This window comes from Megalobrama amblycephala, linkage group LG19 (genome assembly GCF_018812025.1).
Source record: "Megalobrama amblycephala isolate DHTTF-2021 linkage group LG19, ASM1881202v1, whole genome shotgun sequence".
NCBI lineage: Eukaryota > Metazoa > Chordata > Actinopteri > Cypriniformes > Xenocyprididae > Megalobrama > Megalobrama amblycephala.
Genome location: NC_063062.1, coordinates 31,129,233 through 31,147,003, shown reverse-complemented (window position 1 = coordinate 31,147,003; position 17,771 = coordinate 31,129,233). Strand labels below are relative to the sequence as shown.

Here is a 17,771-nt window from a genome sequence, read left to right as displayed (position 1 = left end):
GGGAACCCAAACCCAATCCATATTGTTGTTTTGGGCATATAATCAACCTTGTCACAGCCCTGACACTGTAACATGCTTTCTGTTAGTGCATGGAAGTTAAATTATTGCAGCAGAGCCTTTAATATCACTTCAGCTCTGGTTGCCAGAAGTCAATACCAGTCCACTTATGGGCCACACTGCTCTCAAAAATCAAATAGAGCCACATTATTATCGTACACAGGAACACATTTAGAATCAAGGAAATAGACTGCATCGATTATATACCTCTGTGTCAACATAAAATGAATTATTATCACAAACTCATCCCTAGGGATAGAAATTATGCCTTATTGCATTGTGCCTTTATCTGTTTTCACAGACTGCCCATCCATCGAGAACTGAATCTCAGTGATTGATTCTCTGAACTGCCAGCAGCGTTCTTCATGATCAGCAACCCAGCGTTGTGCCATTTAGGCCTCCGTGAGGACTGAGAATTATAGGAATTGACTATTTCTTACACATATCATTTTAAAGCTGTCAACAGGCACTGAGATCACATACTCTTATAGATGTGCCAAATTCTTTGTCGTGACTTTGAAAAGCTTTGATTTGTACTTCACCTTGATTCAAGACCACTCCATTAAACTTTAATCATAGACATAACACAGAATGACACAATTAAAAAAAGTTTTCATTTGAAAGGATATGATAATGGTTTTACTTTTTTGTGTGTGTGTTACTTTAATTACTTTTTATTTTGAGTGTTTAAATGTTAATTTGCCCGGAATTATTATTTCTTTTTTTTCTTTTTTTTTTACAATTTTTTGAAACCTATTACATTTTTTTTTTTATAATTGGTAAAAATAGTTAAAATCGCTTTGCACTATTGCTAGCTTAATAACTCATATCTTTATATAAGCCTTGAGTTATTAAAGGATTAGTTCACTTTCAAATAAAATTTTCCTGATAATTTACTCACCCCCATGTCATCCAAGATGTTCATGTCTTTCTTTCTTCAGTCGAAAAGAAATTAAGGTTTTTGATAAAAACATTCCAGGATTATTCTCCTTATAATGGACTTCAATTGCCTCCAAATGGTTGAAGGTCAAAATCATGGTGCGATTTGTAGGGGGGGATGGGGGCTCTATGTATCCCCGGTGGGGATAAAAAAAAATATCCCCCCCGGGTGATGCTACTCCACAAACTACCAACAGAGCATATAAAATACCAAAAATAAAAAACAATAAAAAACATTGCCAAGTAAAACGCTGCGTTTATATAGAACTGTCTCTTTACAACCACAACAAACGGGACACTTTCAGACGCGCATTCCAACTTCGCCTCAGCGCCAGGTGCAAGTCAAACTCGCGGAAAAGTTGCAGGTGATGACGAGGGAGCTTCAGTTGAACAACAGTGAACTGCGGTCAGATGAGATGTTGTCAGGCTATGTCGGGAAAACTATTAACATGACTGTCCGATCAGCCGTTATACTGTGCTCGTGGAGCGCACTCAAGAACTGGATGCGCAAATGCGCCGGCACACGTTGCATAATTACTTTATTATTATGGCTTAAATAAAGTGCAAAAGAAACTACAAGCAATTATCGTTATTCTGTTGTAAGTTAAGTCATGAAATTACAAAACATGCGATTAAAGCTGCCTAAAAACTGTGCATGCATGTATTTGTTGACATGGTTTTAAAGCTACTGTTATCCAATTTGTTGGCCTTAAAACGTCTTAAAAATGCACATATGTACACCAAGGAAATCTAACTTTTCTCGGGGGAGCATGCCCCCATACCCCCCTAGTAGTCCCGCAAACTCAACCCCCCCTTTTCTGACCTCGGTAATTATGAAACCCTGCATACGGCCCAGCTTATATTCTATCTAATGAAATCTGAGGTAAATGTGTATAAATAAATGGGACCAAACGTGATTGCATGTAAAGGGTTGTGTCTCGTTATTCTATTAATAACTACCGATTGATTTCGCATTTCTATCAGAAATTAAGAATTATTATTGTCATTGTAGTGTTGCAAATATATACGATATCTAATACTTCAAATCTGAAGGTTAAATCAGAATTTTTTTGTAAAAATGTTTCTGTAACAGCTGCCAAAAATAGTATACAGGTGCTGGTCATATAATTAGAATATCGTGAAAAAGTTCATTTTTTTATTGTAAATAATGTAATTAAATGAAATGTCATATATTCTAGATTCCCTACATGTAAAGTAAAACATTTCAAAAGTTTTTTTTTATTTTTTTATTTGTTGATTAGAGCGTACAGCTCATGAAAGTCCAAAATCCAGTATCTCAAAATATTAGAATATTTACATTTGATTTTCATTAAATGACCATCCCTACAGTATAAATTCTGGGTATCTCTTTTTCTTTGAAACCACACTAATAGGGAAGACTGCTGACTTGGCAATGGTCCAGGAGACAATCATTGACACCCTCCACAAAGAGAGTAAGTCACAGAAGGTCATTACTAAATGGGGTGGCTGTTTACAGAGCGATGTATCAAAGCATATAACATGCAAAGTTGACTGGAATGAAGAAATTGGGTAGGCAAAGGTGCACAAGCAACAGGGATGACCGTAAGCTTGAGAATACTGTCAAGTAAAGCCGATTCAAACACTTGGGAGAGCTTCACAATGAGTAGAATGAAGCCGGAGTCAGCGCATCAAGAGTCACCACACTCAGACATCTTCAGGAAAAGGACTACCAAGCCACTTCTGAAACAGAAACAACGTCAGAAGCATCTTACCTGGGCTAAGGAGAAAAAGAACTGGACAGTGAACAGTGGTCAAAAGTCCTCTTTTCAGATAAAAGTAAATTTTGCATTTCATGTTGAAATCATGGTCCCAGAGTCTGAAGGAAGACTGGAGAGGCACAGAATCCAAGCTGCTTGAAGTCTAGTGTGAAGTTTCTGAAGTCAGTAATGATTTGGGGGGCCGTGACGTCTGCTGGTGTTGGTCCATTGTGTTTTATCAAGTGCAAAGTCAATGCAGCCATCTTCCAGGAGATTTTGGAGCACTTTATGCTTCCATCTGCTGACAAGCTTTATGGAGATGCTGATTTCCTTTTCCAGCAGGACTTTAGCACCTGCCCACAGTGCAAAAACCACTTCCAAGTGGTTTACTGACCATGATATTACTGTGCTTTATTGGCCAGCCAACATGCCTGACCCCTGAATCTATGGGATATTTTCAAGAGAAAGAAGAGAAACAGTCGATCCAACAATATACAGATGATCTGAAGGCTCAATAGTGCCTCAGCAGTGCCACAGGCTGATCACTTCCATGCCACACTTCACTGATGCTGTAATTTGTGCTGGAGCAAGTCATTTGCTGTAATATGTGCTGCCGACCAAGTATTGAGTGCACAAATTAACATACTTTAAAGAACTTGAACTTTACTGTTTTTCTGTTTTTGATTGATCTTAGGAAATATTCTAATATTTTGAGATACTGGATTTTGGACTTTCATGAGCTGTAAGCTCTAATTCTCAAATTTTAATAAAAAATTTTTTTTTGAAATGTTTTACTTTACATGTAGGGAATCTAGAATATATGAAAGTTTCATTTTTAAAAATAATTTACAATAAAAAAATGAACTTTTTGATGATATTCAAATTATATGACCAGCACCTGTATAGCTCCACTGTGTTTTTTAACAAAAAAAACAAACAACAACAACAAAAAAAAACTTTTCAAAAAAGAGACTTATCTAGCGAAACGAACAGTCATTTTCGAAAAAAATGTAAATGTATATGTTTATATAAACAAATGATCACCTTCCAAGTGCTTCTGCCAAAACCGCACTTTCGTATTCTTCAAAAAGCTTACACAGTATGTCCTCCGCGTTCCCTATTCTACTTACGGAACGGACGCAGCGCCAGTTCCATTTTTTCCTTAAGTAGACTAGGGAAGGTGTAGAACATACAGCATAAGCTTTTTGAAGCATAAAGTGCGGTTTTGGCGAAAAAACTTGGAATGCGATCATTTGTTTATATAAAGCATATACATTTGCATTTTTTTTCAAAAATGGCCGATCGTTTCGCTAGATAAGACCCTTATTCCTCATCTGATATTGTTTATTTTGACCTTCAACTGTTTGGAGGCCATTGAAGTCCACTATAAGGAGAATAATGCTGTAATGTTTTCATCAAAAACCTTAACTTTTCTCTATTTGGTATATGCATGTACTTTTATTTATTTATTTATTCATTTATTTATTTTTTATAACAAATAACCTCTGTCCCCAAGGTTATTTGTCTTTAGGCCAAGCATTTTAGATTATAACTGTTTTTTTTTTTTTTGTTTTGTTTTTTTTCCCCAAAAAATACATTTTGTTTTAATTAATATTGGGGTTTATACTAGGACAACTAAGTAACAGTTTGAAGATCAGAAATGTAATTTTTGTTAGATTTTTAATTAGAATTTTAATCTAGAAACAATCATTTTCTTTTTATTCTAATAAAGTAATAGTTTCATAACGGATAATTATTGTTGTCTTAGAAAGTAATCTACTTTGCAAAAAAAGTGAGAAATGTTATTACCAGGCATTACATATCATCACCATCACACCAAAACACCAAAATCTACCATACTTGAGATCAATGTTTTGAAACATCGTTTAAGCAAGTTTCATTTTCCACTAGTTAAAAGGGTTCCTAATAGAAATACAAACATAGACAAGCACAGAAACACCAGCAACATGCAGATAAGGACTACTGTTCACCAGGGACACATATTCTGGACATGCAGACAAAAGCATGCTTGCGAGGCAGCACGAGGAGAGAAAAGAGACCAACGGAGGCAGGGAGACATGTTTTAGCATATTGAGCAGAGTTTTCAGTGTGGGTCATTATAAAGTAGTTTTAGTTTTAAAAGAGAAACTAGATGGGAAACCTCATGAGGAATGATTGTTACACAAAATAACTTTTCATCAGAAGAGTGCATGATGAAAGTGCACACTTCAAAAAGCTTAACTTTGTAGCTTGCACACATCATTTAGGTCTTTCTTCATCTGTGGCTACTGCATAGTCATCCAAAAACTGTACTTTTTTTTTTTTTTTTTTTGACTGTAAATCCTTGGGTTTGTACGAAGAGTCTTTTGTCGATTTCTATTGTCACTCAAGTACGGCGATGCTCATGTATAGTAGTGATTTCACAGCAGCATCTAATTTCTAATTTGTTCATCTAATGATCTTATGACTTACCCCATGTTATACCACACTCCTCACTCTCCCCCACTGCTCTTTTGTGTTATTCATCACAATATTTCCTAATCATGCTCAAATGCTGCTCACACAGAGCTCAACAGGCAAAACTGGAGGCCATCATGCCACACAGAGACTCTATGAGGGGAAATTCAGAAAGGGGGTTGACTAGGAGGCCGTGGCCTTTACTTTCCTGGTGGGGGATTCAGGCTTCTCTGGGGCCTCAGTCCCAGGGGCCTCTGGCTTTGTCACACAGCTATCAGCCACTGCGATGCTAGGATCCAGAGAGAGAGAGAGAGTGGTTACTGAAGCAAAGCAGCAGAGAAAAACAGCGATGCAGGCAGAGAGAGACAAAGAGAGAGGAGAGCCTCATTTGTTCCTAATTCATTCCTCTGAGACAAAATCAGTGTGCTTTATTTGTCTCTTTAGGCCTGTGGATTGATTGCGAGAGATAACGTGGGCAGATGCCAGGTCTTCAGCAGACTACTCCATCTTAGGTGCCGTTTCACAGGGACGGCTTAAGCGTATTGACTCTTGACACAGATAAAAGGTGCGACTGTCTGCGTGTTAGAGCTACAGCAGAGCACTTCGTTTTGACACTTATTGCAGCTGCAAGGGGTGATTTACATTTACCGACAAACACAAGTGCTCCATTTACTGCTGGGTGGTAAATTCAGGATTCTTGTGGGAAAACAAAAGCACTAAGTTAAATTATGATGATTTGAAAACCCCCCTTATTTTTTTCCTTCATAAATAATGACAGTCACGGCAAACAAAATAAATTACATTTAGGAAGGGAAAATAACACATTCTGAGTAAATCACAAAGGGACAGCACAAGAAAGCAAACAAACAGCTAAGAGGCCTAAAGTACATGTGCTGTTATCCAGGAGAAAATGGCTGATGAAACAAGAGCGACTATTAGAGAAGGAAAAAAAAAAAAAAAATCTTTTGAAACTTTAGTTTAAAGCACATGAACTATTTTCAATAAAGTTTTTAAATATATCTTTCAAGGGAATATTTGTATATATATATATATATATATATATATATATATATATATATATATATATATATATATATATATATATATGACTGTAGACTGTAATATAGTATAATCTAATCTAATCTAATATAGACTGTAAATTAGAAAGCTGTCCGGCTTAATGAGAACAATATATGTACCAGTTTTAGGTGGTGAAAAGGTGGCGCTATAGAGGGCCTCCTCCCCGTCCAGTTCTAGGGTTTTGCCCATGTCTACTGGCTGGAATCTCTGACATGTGTGTCAAGTTTCATGCAATTTGAAGCATGCTAAGAGTCTCAAATGCATCCAAGATGAATATTAAAGTTTGATGCATTACCATGGAAACAGTGTTTAAGATATCAAGAATCTTTTCACAGGTCTACTTTCACCATGTCTTGACAGTATTCTGATTAAGCAAATTGGGAATCAAATGTTAAATGTGTCATATGATTTTTATTGTTTCTCTTTGCTTTTAGTGTGTAATGAATCTGTATGTGCATGCAAAGTTACAAAGGTCATAGTCTCCCACAATGTTAGCATACACTGTCATGTAAAGGCATATGCAAAGAAAAAAGATGAGGCTTCAGTGAATTGTAGTGTTGGCACCATTTCGTTGAGACAGTGTATTTTGATGCAAAAGCAAAATCCTTGTCTTTGGCCTTGCCAAAATGGATGAACTTAGGACACAGTGGTTAAGATTCATTTATTCCTGAGCAGTTAGCTTTTATACAGTGAATTTAATGTCTGTTAAGTCCATGAAGCCGTAGGGTGTCCCATTTTTTCATTTTAGGTTTCAGAAGGGGGCTTGTGAGTGCCCCCTTTGTGGTTCATATGTGCACTCGGTGCACACTTTTTTCAGCAGACTTCCTCCTGACAGTCAATGTGGTGTTACATCATGAAAGTGTGGACTCGTACAAAGACTGCGAGTGTTTAGGGTGCCATTTGGCCTTAGAAGTCTTGGAAGCTGAAGCTCACGATTATGGTAAAGGGCATTACATTTCAGGGTCAGCTGGCCAATCAGAGCATTTTGGGCTTTTCAGAAGGAGGGGCTTTGTAGAAATCAGAACGCTTCAGACAGACTGGGAATAGAGGTACTGCAATAATGTACAGTTTGTGAAAAATGTGAAAAAGCATTAAAACATGTTAACCTATTATATTACACCCAGTATACAAAAAAAAAGAAAAAAAGAAACTTTTAAAATCATATGCAGCATCATATGACCCATTTAATAAGCAGTGAAGAAGGTTTGCTAAAATATCATTTAAATAATAATAATAAAGGATTATGGCAAAATTATTTTTTTAAGAGTTTTTGACTTTTGCTTTACTTTTTAATTGTATGATTTGTCATTGTTGGTTGACTGATCACTGATTTGGCCAAAAAAATAAATAAATAAAAAATACAAATCTAATATTAATAAGTGAGGCAGGTTTGTTAAAATATAGTTTTTAAAAGAAATAATAATATAGGACTATACCAACATTTATTTGTAATATTTTTTCAAAAAAATATATAAAAAAATAAATAAATAAATATAGAAGGTGTATTCAAGTCACTGTATGTATGAATTGCATTATTATTGTATTTTAGAAAAAAAAAAAAAAAAGAAAGAAAAGTCCAGACATTAAGTGCATGTTATTAGAACCAAGAGTCCTTGAATAACTGGATGGTTAGGATGCTTCACGCAGTTAAACAGACCAGCTCTCTTTGGAGCAAATGATGCCTAATTCTGCTTCCAAACCAAAATAATTCACAAAATGAAATGGCATGGTTTTTGAGAGGGTCTCTCAAATGAGCATCATAATTTCATCAATGAGGTAATTAAGAACTCAGGTGGATCCTGTGCCAGATTTCATGCACCCTTACACTGGTTTGCCAGGGTGATATTCCCATGAAGGACAGAAGCCAACACTCCTGTGAGGGATTAATTATCCTCTCAGAAGGACAGATTACCACTAACTTCACAAATCACAAGATAAATGGGAATAAACTGTAATATGGTGCTTTTAACTGATCCAAGTGACTCAGTATGGGTTGAAAGTGATATCAGTACCTACAATTCAATGTTTTTGTACTGAAGCATGACTAAAGAAATTACTAATGGGACCCGCTTGGGAAGCAGTCAGGGTGTGAGTCTATGTCTCCGTATGGCAGAGAAGAAAGCCATATGTCTACACATTCATCTCCCATCGTTTATATTTTTATGAGAGCAGTGGCCAAATTGGATTTTGGTCTGCTCATTGAGCATTTTACAAAGAGTCTCAGAGGGAATACTTAGCTGGGAATGGGTTGCAAGTCCTGTGCAATATGTTTCATGAGTCTCGGCCTAACAAATTAGAGTGGGAAATATTGTCAGGACTGAGTTACCCTGGACCACATCGGGTCAGAAGTCTATGTTATATGATGCACATATTTCTAATTGATTCACCATCTGCTGTCAGAACTGCTTTGATAATATCATTTGATATCTTACATACTGTAAGAATGTGAGATATTGCTAATCTGCATATAAAAGATAGGTAGATACATCTACTGATAAGATCACTAGCCGCTTTTCCACTGTCGGGCCAGTGCGAGCCAGGGCTAACAGCGTGCCAGGCTGGGCCTATGGCCATAGACCTTAGGCACCGAGGCCAAAATCAAGTTGCATTTCCACCGTCGGCCCGCTAGCTCTGCAGCGCAGATCTAAAAACTGCCCTTAAACACACCTCCCTTGATCAAACGTCACACAACCCAACCCATTTCAGCGTGTAGACCATCACCTGACTACGATTAGCTCCGCCTTTCACCTCGACCGCGCCTCAAGCCCCAGCTGGCCCGCTTTGGACCAAGGTTTTCGGCAGGCCGAAAAACCCGTGCCTTTGGCACCGAGGAAGCACCGAAGAGGCACGATCAAGCCCCGGAAGTGACAGTGGAAACACGCCCGGCCCTGGCACGCACTAGCACGCCCGCCTTTGGCCCGGCAGTGGAAACGCGGCTATTGACCACAAGAACTGGAGAGAAAAAAAAAAAAATCATTGTCCTGATCAGTAATTTTGTTTTACTTTGATATCTAAGATAAACTGACTTGGAAATTGCATATATATATATATATATATTAGATGTAATTTTGCAGCTGTCCTATACATTTCTGTCTCCTTAGCACTCTACAATTACTCCGGAGCACTTGTACAGCCACACCGATTTTTTTTTTACGATGCTTTCGGGAAACAGCCTGTAATTCTAAGATGATTTGTACAGTTGTTTCTTATAATGCTTCTGGGAAACGCGGCCCAGAACCGTAACTTATCATAACAATAACCTTCTCAACCATAGATACTGGTTATCACTGTAGATAATCAGGACCAAAGTTTTCTGTCTGTCCAAGTTCCCATGTAGCCTTGAGTTTTGTGAAGTGTGTGCTTAAAACCGCTGACTGTCAAGTGTTCTGTTTATCTGGCAAGCTTTGGGATTTGACAGGCTCTGGTGCTAATCTGATGTGCCTCCCGCAATCAGCCCTGATTGAAACACCTGTCTCTCAAACCAAGAAATGGACAAATCAGGTCCTCATAGCAATCAGGACGCCTCTTTAACAAATAGGTAACATGCTCTTAAGCAATCAAGTGCATCCACTAACAGAAAAATGAGAGATGCATTCATAAATGCTTCTTTCTTGGATATTTTAAGTGTGATGACCCCAAAGTATTGAAGGTTGTTCTTCCATTAAGGTATCCTGAAGCCCAGCAGGATGATATGCAGAGTAATTCTTTCAGAGACAGACACTGATATCTTAAATGTCCTGTCCAGCTGGGTCGCTGGCATTTCTGGAGTGTAAATCTTCTTAGTGACAATGACAGGCTCTGCAGTTTCAACCTTCTCTTTCTCCAACCCTCAAACGTCATCTGCATTAATACAAGTTCACTATGGTTATCCACAAATAATTTAAAAAGCATTTTTGCTGTTTTGTTAAATAATAAGTGTGATGTATGGATCCACAGATCGAGCCTGTTGTAGTGTACTTGGTAATTTCCAAGTAGGGCTGGGCGACAAATTGAATATAAGCAATATTATCGCCAGTGTTGGGGGTAACGCATTACAAGTAACTTGACTTACATAATCAGATTCTACGGTGACTTACTTAATCAGATACTTTTTCAAGTATCTAGTAAAGTAATGCATTACTTTTTCAATTTACAAACAAAATATCTAAGTTACTTTTTCAAATAAGTAACGCAAGTTACTTTTCCACATTTATTGACTGACAGCTCTCCTGTCCCCATGTTGGGAGAAATAAAGTTCAGAGGTGTTGTGTGCGCTGTGTGAACATGATGGTTATTGTACACTGTAAAAAAAAATCCCAGTAAAATTTACGGTAAAAAAACGGCAGCTGTGGTTGCCAGAACTTTACCGTAAAAAAGTAGCAACGTAAAAAAATATATATATATATTTTATTTACAGTAAAATAACGTATTTCATTAACTGATATAATGTTAATTTACCAACCTAATGAAGTACTAATATCTGTTTTGTACCTTTATAATACACTGACAGTCACCAAACACAGTGGTGATAAGAGTCACATGATGAATCAAAGTTCATCACAAGCAGATTTTCCACAAGCTGAAAAGGACAACACTAACATATAGAAGGTGCACACAGTGTCATTCACACACACACACTAAACACCATCATGGTAACATGCATGAAATTTTAAAAATGCAATAAACATTAATTTAACAACATTAGATGTGACATAAAACCCTAATGTACATAACTGATTATAAAAAAAAAATGAGAAAAACTAAGAAGAAACAGAGTTATTTCAACGAAAATATATCAAATGTGAAGTGTCACGCAAAATTATACAATGAATTGTTATTTTTCACTTCCAAAAACTGTGAATTTAACGGTATTTTACCGTAAAATTACATTAAATGTACCGTTAGATCTATTACAGTTATTCACTGTATACAGTACGGAAACTTTCTGTAAACCAATTGACAGTTTTTCACCGCAGCATTTTTACAGTCTTTTACTGTTAAAATCACGGTCATTTTTTAGTTCTAGACTAAATGTGAACATGCATTTACTCATCTCACTTGCACAAATACATTCAGTATTCCTCAAAATAAATAAAGAATCTCAGAATTTTATGCAAACCTGTAATAATTAACTATATTAAATTACACAAAGATACACTGTAAAAAAAATCCCGTTGTTTCTACGGAAAAATACCGGCAGCTGTGGTTACCAGAACAATACTGTAAAAATGACATCAAACCGTAAACATACTTACGGAGTTACATGTGAATTTTACATTTTAAATATGTATATTTAACATTGGATTTCAGTAATATTAACATCATTGTTACACACTGTAAAAAAAAATCCCAGTAAAATTTACGGTAAAATAACGTATTTCATTAACTGATATAATGTTAATTTACCAACCTAATGAAGTACTAATATCTGTTTTGTACCTTTATAATACACTGACAGTCACCAAACACAGTGGTGATGAGAGTCACATGATGAATCAAAGTTCATCACAAGCAGCTTTTCCACAAGCTGAGAAGCACAATACTAATATATAGAAGGTGCACACAGTGTCATTCACACACACACTAAACACCAACATGGTAACATGCATTAAATTTAAAAAATGCAATAAACATTAATTTAACAACATTAGATGTAACATAAAAACCTAATGTACATAACTGATTAGAAAAAAAATAGAAAAAGTAAGAAGAAACAGAGTTATTTCAACGAAAATATATCAAATGTGAAGTGTCATGCAGGGAATTGTGGGAATGTCAATTTACGGTTTTTCACTGTAAATTTTACAATGAATTGTTATTTTTCACTTCCAAAAACTGTGAATTTAACGGTATTTTACCGTAAAATTACATTAAATGTACCGTTAGATCTATTACAGTTATTCACCGTATATAGTACGGAAACTTTCTGTAAACCAATTGACAGTTTTTCACCGCAGCATTTTTACAGTCTTTTACTGTTAAAATCACGGTCATTTTTTACAGTGTACTTTATGTATTTAATCTCACTTTATTAACCAATGTCTTTGCTGCTGACCTTCAATGATCTAATTCAACAATACAAACAAGCAAATATTACTTTAGATTAGATTTAGAAATAAGAGTGTTGAACTTCCTTCTCCTGTATCCTGTTCTTCTATAATCCAGAATGGCTGCACAGCTGAAAGGTTTGTTTGAGCTGCGCCCTCCACTGTACAGGTGTAAATATGCATTTCCTTCAGCCTGAGGCTTATTCATTTCACTTTTGGTGTGAAAGGGCCTTAATATTTGCCAAAAATATAACTTTTTTTGGATTGTTATTAAAAAACAAACAGGCAAGCCCAGCCCAGGTGATAAAAAGTAACGCAAAAGAAATGTAACATATTACTTTTTACAAAAAGTAACTAAGTAATGCAATAAGTTGCTTTATAGGGAGTAACACGATATTGTAATGCATTTATTTTAAAAGTAACTTTCCCCAACACTGATAATTGCAATATCTCTGCTGATGATATAAAATTTTGCTACGGAATGAAAAAAAAAATATATATATATATATAAAAGGTGATTGTCACTTTATTTGTTTTGTCTCACAATTCTGACCATTTTTCTCTCAATTGCAAGTTTATCTCACAATTCTGACTCGAGAAAAAAAGTCAGAATTGAGATAAAATGATCATTTTTATTTTTATTCTATGGTGGAAACAAGCTTCCACTTCCATAATCTCATATAGAGTGATAATGTTAAAAGTTTCACTTAAAAATTAAAAAGCAAATTTCACTCTCCTTTTCATCTCATGACTATGATACTGTGGCTGAAAGGCGGTTGCTTTTAAACACAGCTAAATACTACAAAGTATCTGGATTGACGACAGTATTTAAATGTGGGATTGAATCCGAAAATACAATAATTGACAGTTATGATCATAACGGACTGGACAAAAAATCAGATAAAGGTGATTTTTTTGTGTGTGTGTTTGTGTGTGTGATATCAACATTTTGAAAACAAAATGCACTGCAAGCTATTTCATAAAGTGATGGGGACAAAATTGGCCATTGCAAAAAGTGCATACAATCAATGTCACCTGTGAGTGAAGTACTTACAGATCGTTGTCTGTTTCTGTACGGGGCTTCTGTCCTCTCCTGTACACCATACATATTGTGACCACCACTCCTACAATCAGACCGCCAACCACCACCACTCCCAAGATGCCAAATATACCCCCAGGAGGCCCCTGTGCCATCGGCTTTTCTGCAGGAGAACAGAAAGAAAGAGAATTGTGAATCGTCTCAATTAGTGCCTGATTCATCCCATCAGATATAAACAATCGGAATGACAAATATAAAAGGTTCCAGGCTGACACAGCACCAGCTGACCACAGATAATGAAAACATCACTGTGTTTTCATTCCTGCATAGTAAATCAGCGTGAAGAAAATGCAGTGTGGGATCGAGAATTCTCCTTTATTTAATTGTTTACTTCTTTTACTCAAATACATAATTTACTCAACAATTAGGCCTAAAATTGAAAACAGATTTCACAGTGGAAGCAACATTCCAGTCAGTGTAAGTCAATGTTATAGGAGGCATGATGCTTGAGGTCAGAGCTTAAAGAAGATGACAGCAGTGTTAGATGTATGGTAGCTTGTTTCTGTCACAAAATAACAATATAAAAGATAATTGTGACTTTTTATCAAAAAAATCTGACTTTTTAACCTCGCAATTGCAAGTTTACATCTCACAATTCTGGCTTTTTTTCTCACAATTGTGAGACATAAACTCGCAATTGCGAGTTACAGGCCCGGTTTCACAGACAGGGCTTAGCCTAAGCCAGGATTAGGCCTTAGTTCAATTAGGGCATTTAAGTAGCTTTTATAAATGTTCACTAGAAAAACAAAACACACACACACACACACACACACAAAAACAAAAAAACATTATTGGTATACATCTAAAAACAAAACAATGGCATTGATATATTTTAAAGGGATAGTTCACCCAAAAATGAAAATTTGATGTTTATCTGCTTACCCCCAGAGCATCCAAGATGTAGGTGTCTTTGTTTCTTCAGTAGAACACAAATGATGATTTTTAACTCCAACCGTCGCCGTCTGTCAGTCAAATAATGCTAGTGGATGGGAACTTCTACAATAAGAGTAAATAAAACTTGCTTAGACAAGTCCAAATTAAACCCTGCAGCTCGTGACGATACATTGATGTCCTAAGACAAGAAATGATCGGTTTGTGCGAGAAACCAAACAGTATTTATATAATTTTTTACCTCTAATACACCACTATGTCAAACTGCATTCATCACTCGATTCGTTTGGTCTGATCGCGCTCTGACAACAGCAGTGATGTCTCGCGCATATACTTCAATGAGTGCTAGACATCACTGCTGTTGTCAGAGCGCGATCAGACCAAACGAATTGAGTGATGAATGCAGTTTGACATAGTGGTGTATTAGAGGTAAAAAATGATATAAATACTGTTCGGTTTCTCGCACAAACCGATCATTTCGTGTCTTAAGACATCAATGTGTCGTCACGAGCCGCAGGGTTTAATTTGGATTTGTCTGTCGTGTTTTATTTACTCTTATAGTCCAAGTTCCCGCTGACTTGCATTATACCACTGACAGACGGCAGCGGTTGCAGTTAAAAATCATCATTTGTGTTCTACTGAAGAAACAAAGACACCTACATCTTGGATGCGCTGGGGGTAAGCAGATAAACATCAAATTTTCATTTTTGGGTGAACTATCCCTTTAAGATATGTCAGTAGAAGTTGCTTTCAGTTTAAACAGCTCAAACATACATTTTAGTCTAGGACTAGCTTTTTTTTCTTAGAGTTTATATCTCACAAGTCTGAATTTATAACTCAAACACTTGCGTGTTATAAAGTCAGAAATGTGAAATAAAAAGTTGTAATCACCTTTAAAAATCGCACGGTCAAAAAGAGTTAAAAATGAAACATATGCATGGTTTAATTGTTCACAATAAAATCTATAGGCCTATCTATTTGGAAAATTTAATTTTCTTTTGGTTGAATTGAATTTACAACCATTTTCCAAATGTATCTATTTGGAATTTTTTGAATTTTCATTTTATGTCAATTTTCAGAAAAAAAAAAAAATATACAGGAATAGATTATCCAAAAGTGAAAATTCTGTTGTAATTTGTTTCACATATTATTATTATTATTGTTATTATTATTATTATTATTATTATTATTATTATTTTCCTTTAAAACATGCCTGTCAAGCCAAAATTCAAGTTTATGGTGACTTGACAATCTTTTCAATCTTTTTACACCTTTTGGAGTTATATACATTTCTTTGAATTTTAATTCCTGCTTAAATTCAATGCAAAATTCAATTCTAGTTCCTATTTCTCTAGTTTCTATTTGTCGTGTGAGGAAGATCCATTTAGATCCGTTCTTATGGATAGATCCGTTTAGATCCACTCTGACGGACAACAACAACAACAACAACAACAAAAAACTCCCTGAAACTTCCTAGCTCTTCCATCCAGATAGCAAATTTCTCTGTTTTTACTGTTATTTCTATTCCTTATGTTCTATTTTTATTCTTCTTCTTTATGTAAAGCACTTTGAAGTACCATTGTGTATGAAATGTGCTATACAAATAAAATTGCCTTGCCTTGCCTTGCCTATTTGCTACCTCAATTCAAATTAAAGAACCGGTCAAGTTGGTCAAATTCAAGAATTGAATTGGAATTTAAAACGCATCATGGGGAAAAATGATCAGTGCATTCTTAATAAAGTCATGGAACGACATGAGGGTGAGCAAATGATGACAACTTTTTCATTTTTATGTGAACTATTCAACTGGTTATCCAAACAAAGTGAAGAAGGCAGAAACAGAACACAACAAAAAGAAACTCCTTCTTCAGTCATTGTCAGTTTTACGCGTGCATTACAAGGAAAGGTGAATAAAGCTTTAAAACATCACTGTCTCAAAGGTTGCGAGGGGCTACGTTCTCACAACCTTAGAGACTGAGAACAAATATATGTGTGAATTTCAGTCGATGCTGTTGAGGTGTGAAGCTAAAAAGGTTTCTTCTGTAATCCTTGCATCAGGGCTGAAAGCAGCAGAACGCTTTGTATTCAGCAGATAAAACTCAAAAGCTATACTGCAGTGCAGTGATCTCCACAGGCTAATAATATTAGCTTCTTGCTAGATTGGACCATTAACTTTTTCCTAAGTAACTAAGGTTGTTAAGAATGCAGTCGACCAACCACATAAATATTGTATAAGATCTGCTTAAAAGAATGATTTTGTTTATGAATTTTTATTTTTAGCATGTGGGCTCAGTAAAAGTGCATGAACTTGCTCCCCTTGAGAGAACTGTAATTTTAGATGTTAATATTTATACAAAAAATGCCAGCAAAAACAATCTGACATAATGCATTCCAGCAAAGGCACATTCTCTCATGTAACCCAACTGAGCAGCTGTTTGTGGGTGTTAAGCCACTGGGTTTTTTTGGCAGAATATTGGGGCAAATATGTTATGAAGACTACGGCAGCTGTTGCTGACTTTACGATTGGCCTCTAGTTTGTGTCAGAAACAGTCAATGTTGGCAGCAAATGTCAACATGGCAACCGATTCTAAGGTATCTCACAAAAGTGGTGCAGAGAAACTGATTTCCAGCAGGGGGTGAGTGTGTTCACGGTGGCACCATATGTGCTACAGTCAGTCACATGTCATAATTCATCGACATAGACTAGACTACCGATCCAAATTATGTTCAGACGTGCAACACTTAGATTTAATCACTGAATACAGCAGATGACAGAATTACTGTAGACAGGAACCAGGCCAAGAAATGTAATTTAACTGAACACAATAAGCGAAAGAAAAGCTCTTTGTGGCTGGGGTGATATATTTATATCGCTCGTGTCATAAATAAGTTTTAATTCTTGCTGTTTAATGGCATTCTGGCTTGTTTTGCAAGAATTTTTGTGCTTCAATGGCTTTCTGGGAGATTGTGCTGTCATATACTGAGTGTTGAGTTCGATCAATTTGCCTGTTTGATTGATTTACATAAAAGTGCCTTTACAGCCAGGACAATTTTATTGCTTAGTGGTTGATCTTTCATTGTTCAAATGACTTCATGGAGGTTTCAGATATTTTCCCTGAAATATCAGATTTGTCCCTCAATTTCATTAGAGAAATAAACAGATGCAAATGAGAGATGTGTTGACATACTTTAACATTTTAGAGGCTGTAGTAAAGTGCACAATAATGAAGGAGCTCAGGAAACGAGAATAGCACAACCAAATGAAAATAAACGCAACCGAACACTGAATAAATGGAACCATGCTTAAATACACGGGAAGACTAATCAAAGGAACTAGGAACATGTGAGTAACTAATTAGAATCTATGACAACAGATGAGTAATTATGGAAACTAACAAGAAACTAGAACACAGACAAACAGGAACAGGGAAATCCAAACTGAGGGTATGTTTACACAACAACGATGAACAACTGTACTTTTCG

At 36.0% G+C, this 17,771-nt stretch overlaps 1 protein-coding gene across 1 annotated transcript in view; it reads right to left on the bottom strand.

Moving 5' to 3' along the window:
• Positions 1–5,390: 5,390 nt before the first annotated feature.
• Positions 5,391–17,771, bottom strand: part of nectin1b (nectin cell adhesion molecule 1b) — a 211,806-nt gene continuing 199,425 nt past the window's right edge. The window contains exons 6-7 of the mRNA XM_048168946.1: positions 13,353–13,500; positions 5,391–5,481 (exon numbers count right to left, since the gene is read on the bottom strand). Of these exons, the coding sequence (XP_048024903.1) occupies positions 5,467–5,481; positions 13,353–13,500 (163 nt within the window). The 3' untranslated portion in view covers positions 5,391–5,466. The remainder of the gene's footprint in view (positions 5,482–13,352; positions 13,501–17,771) is intronic.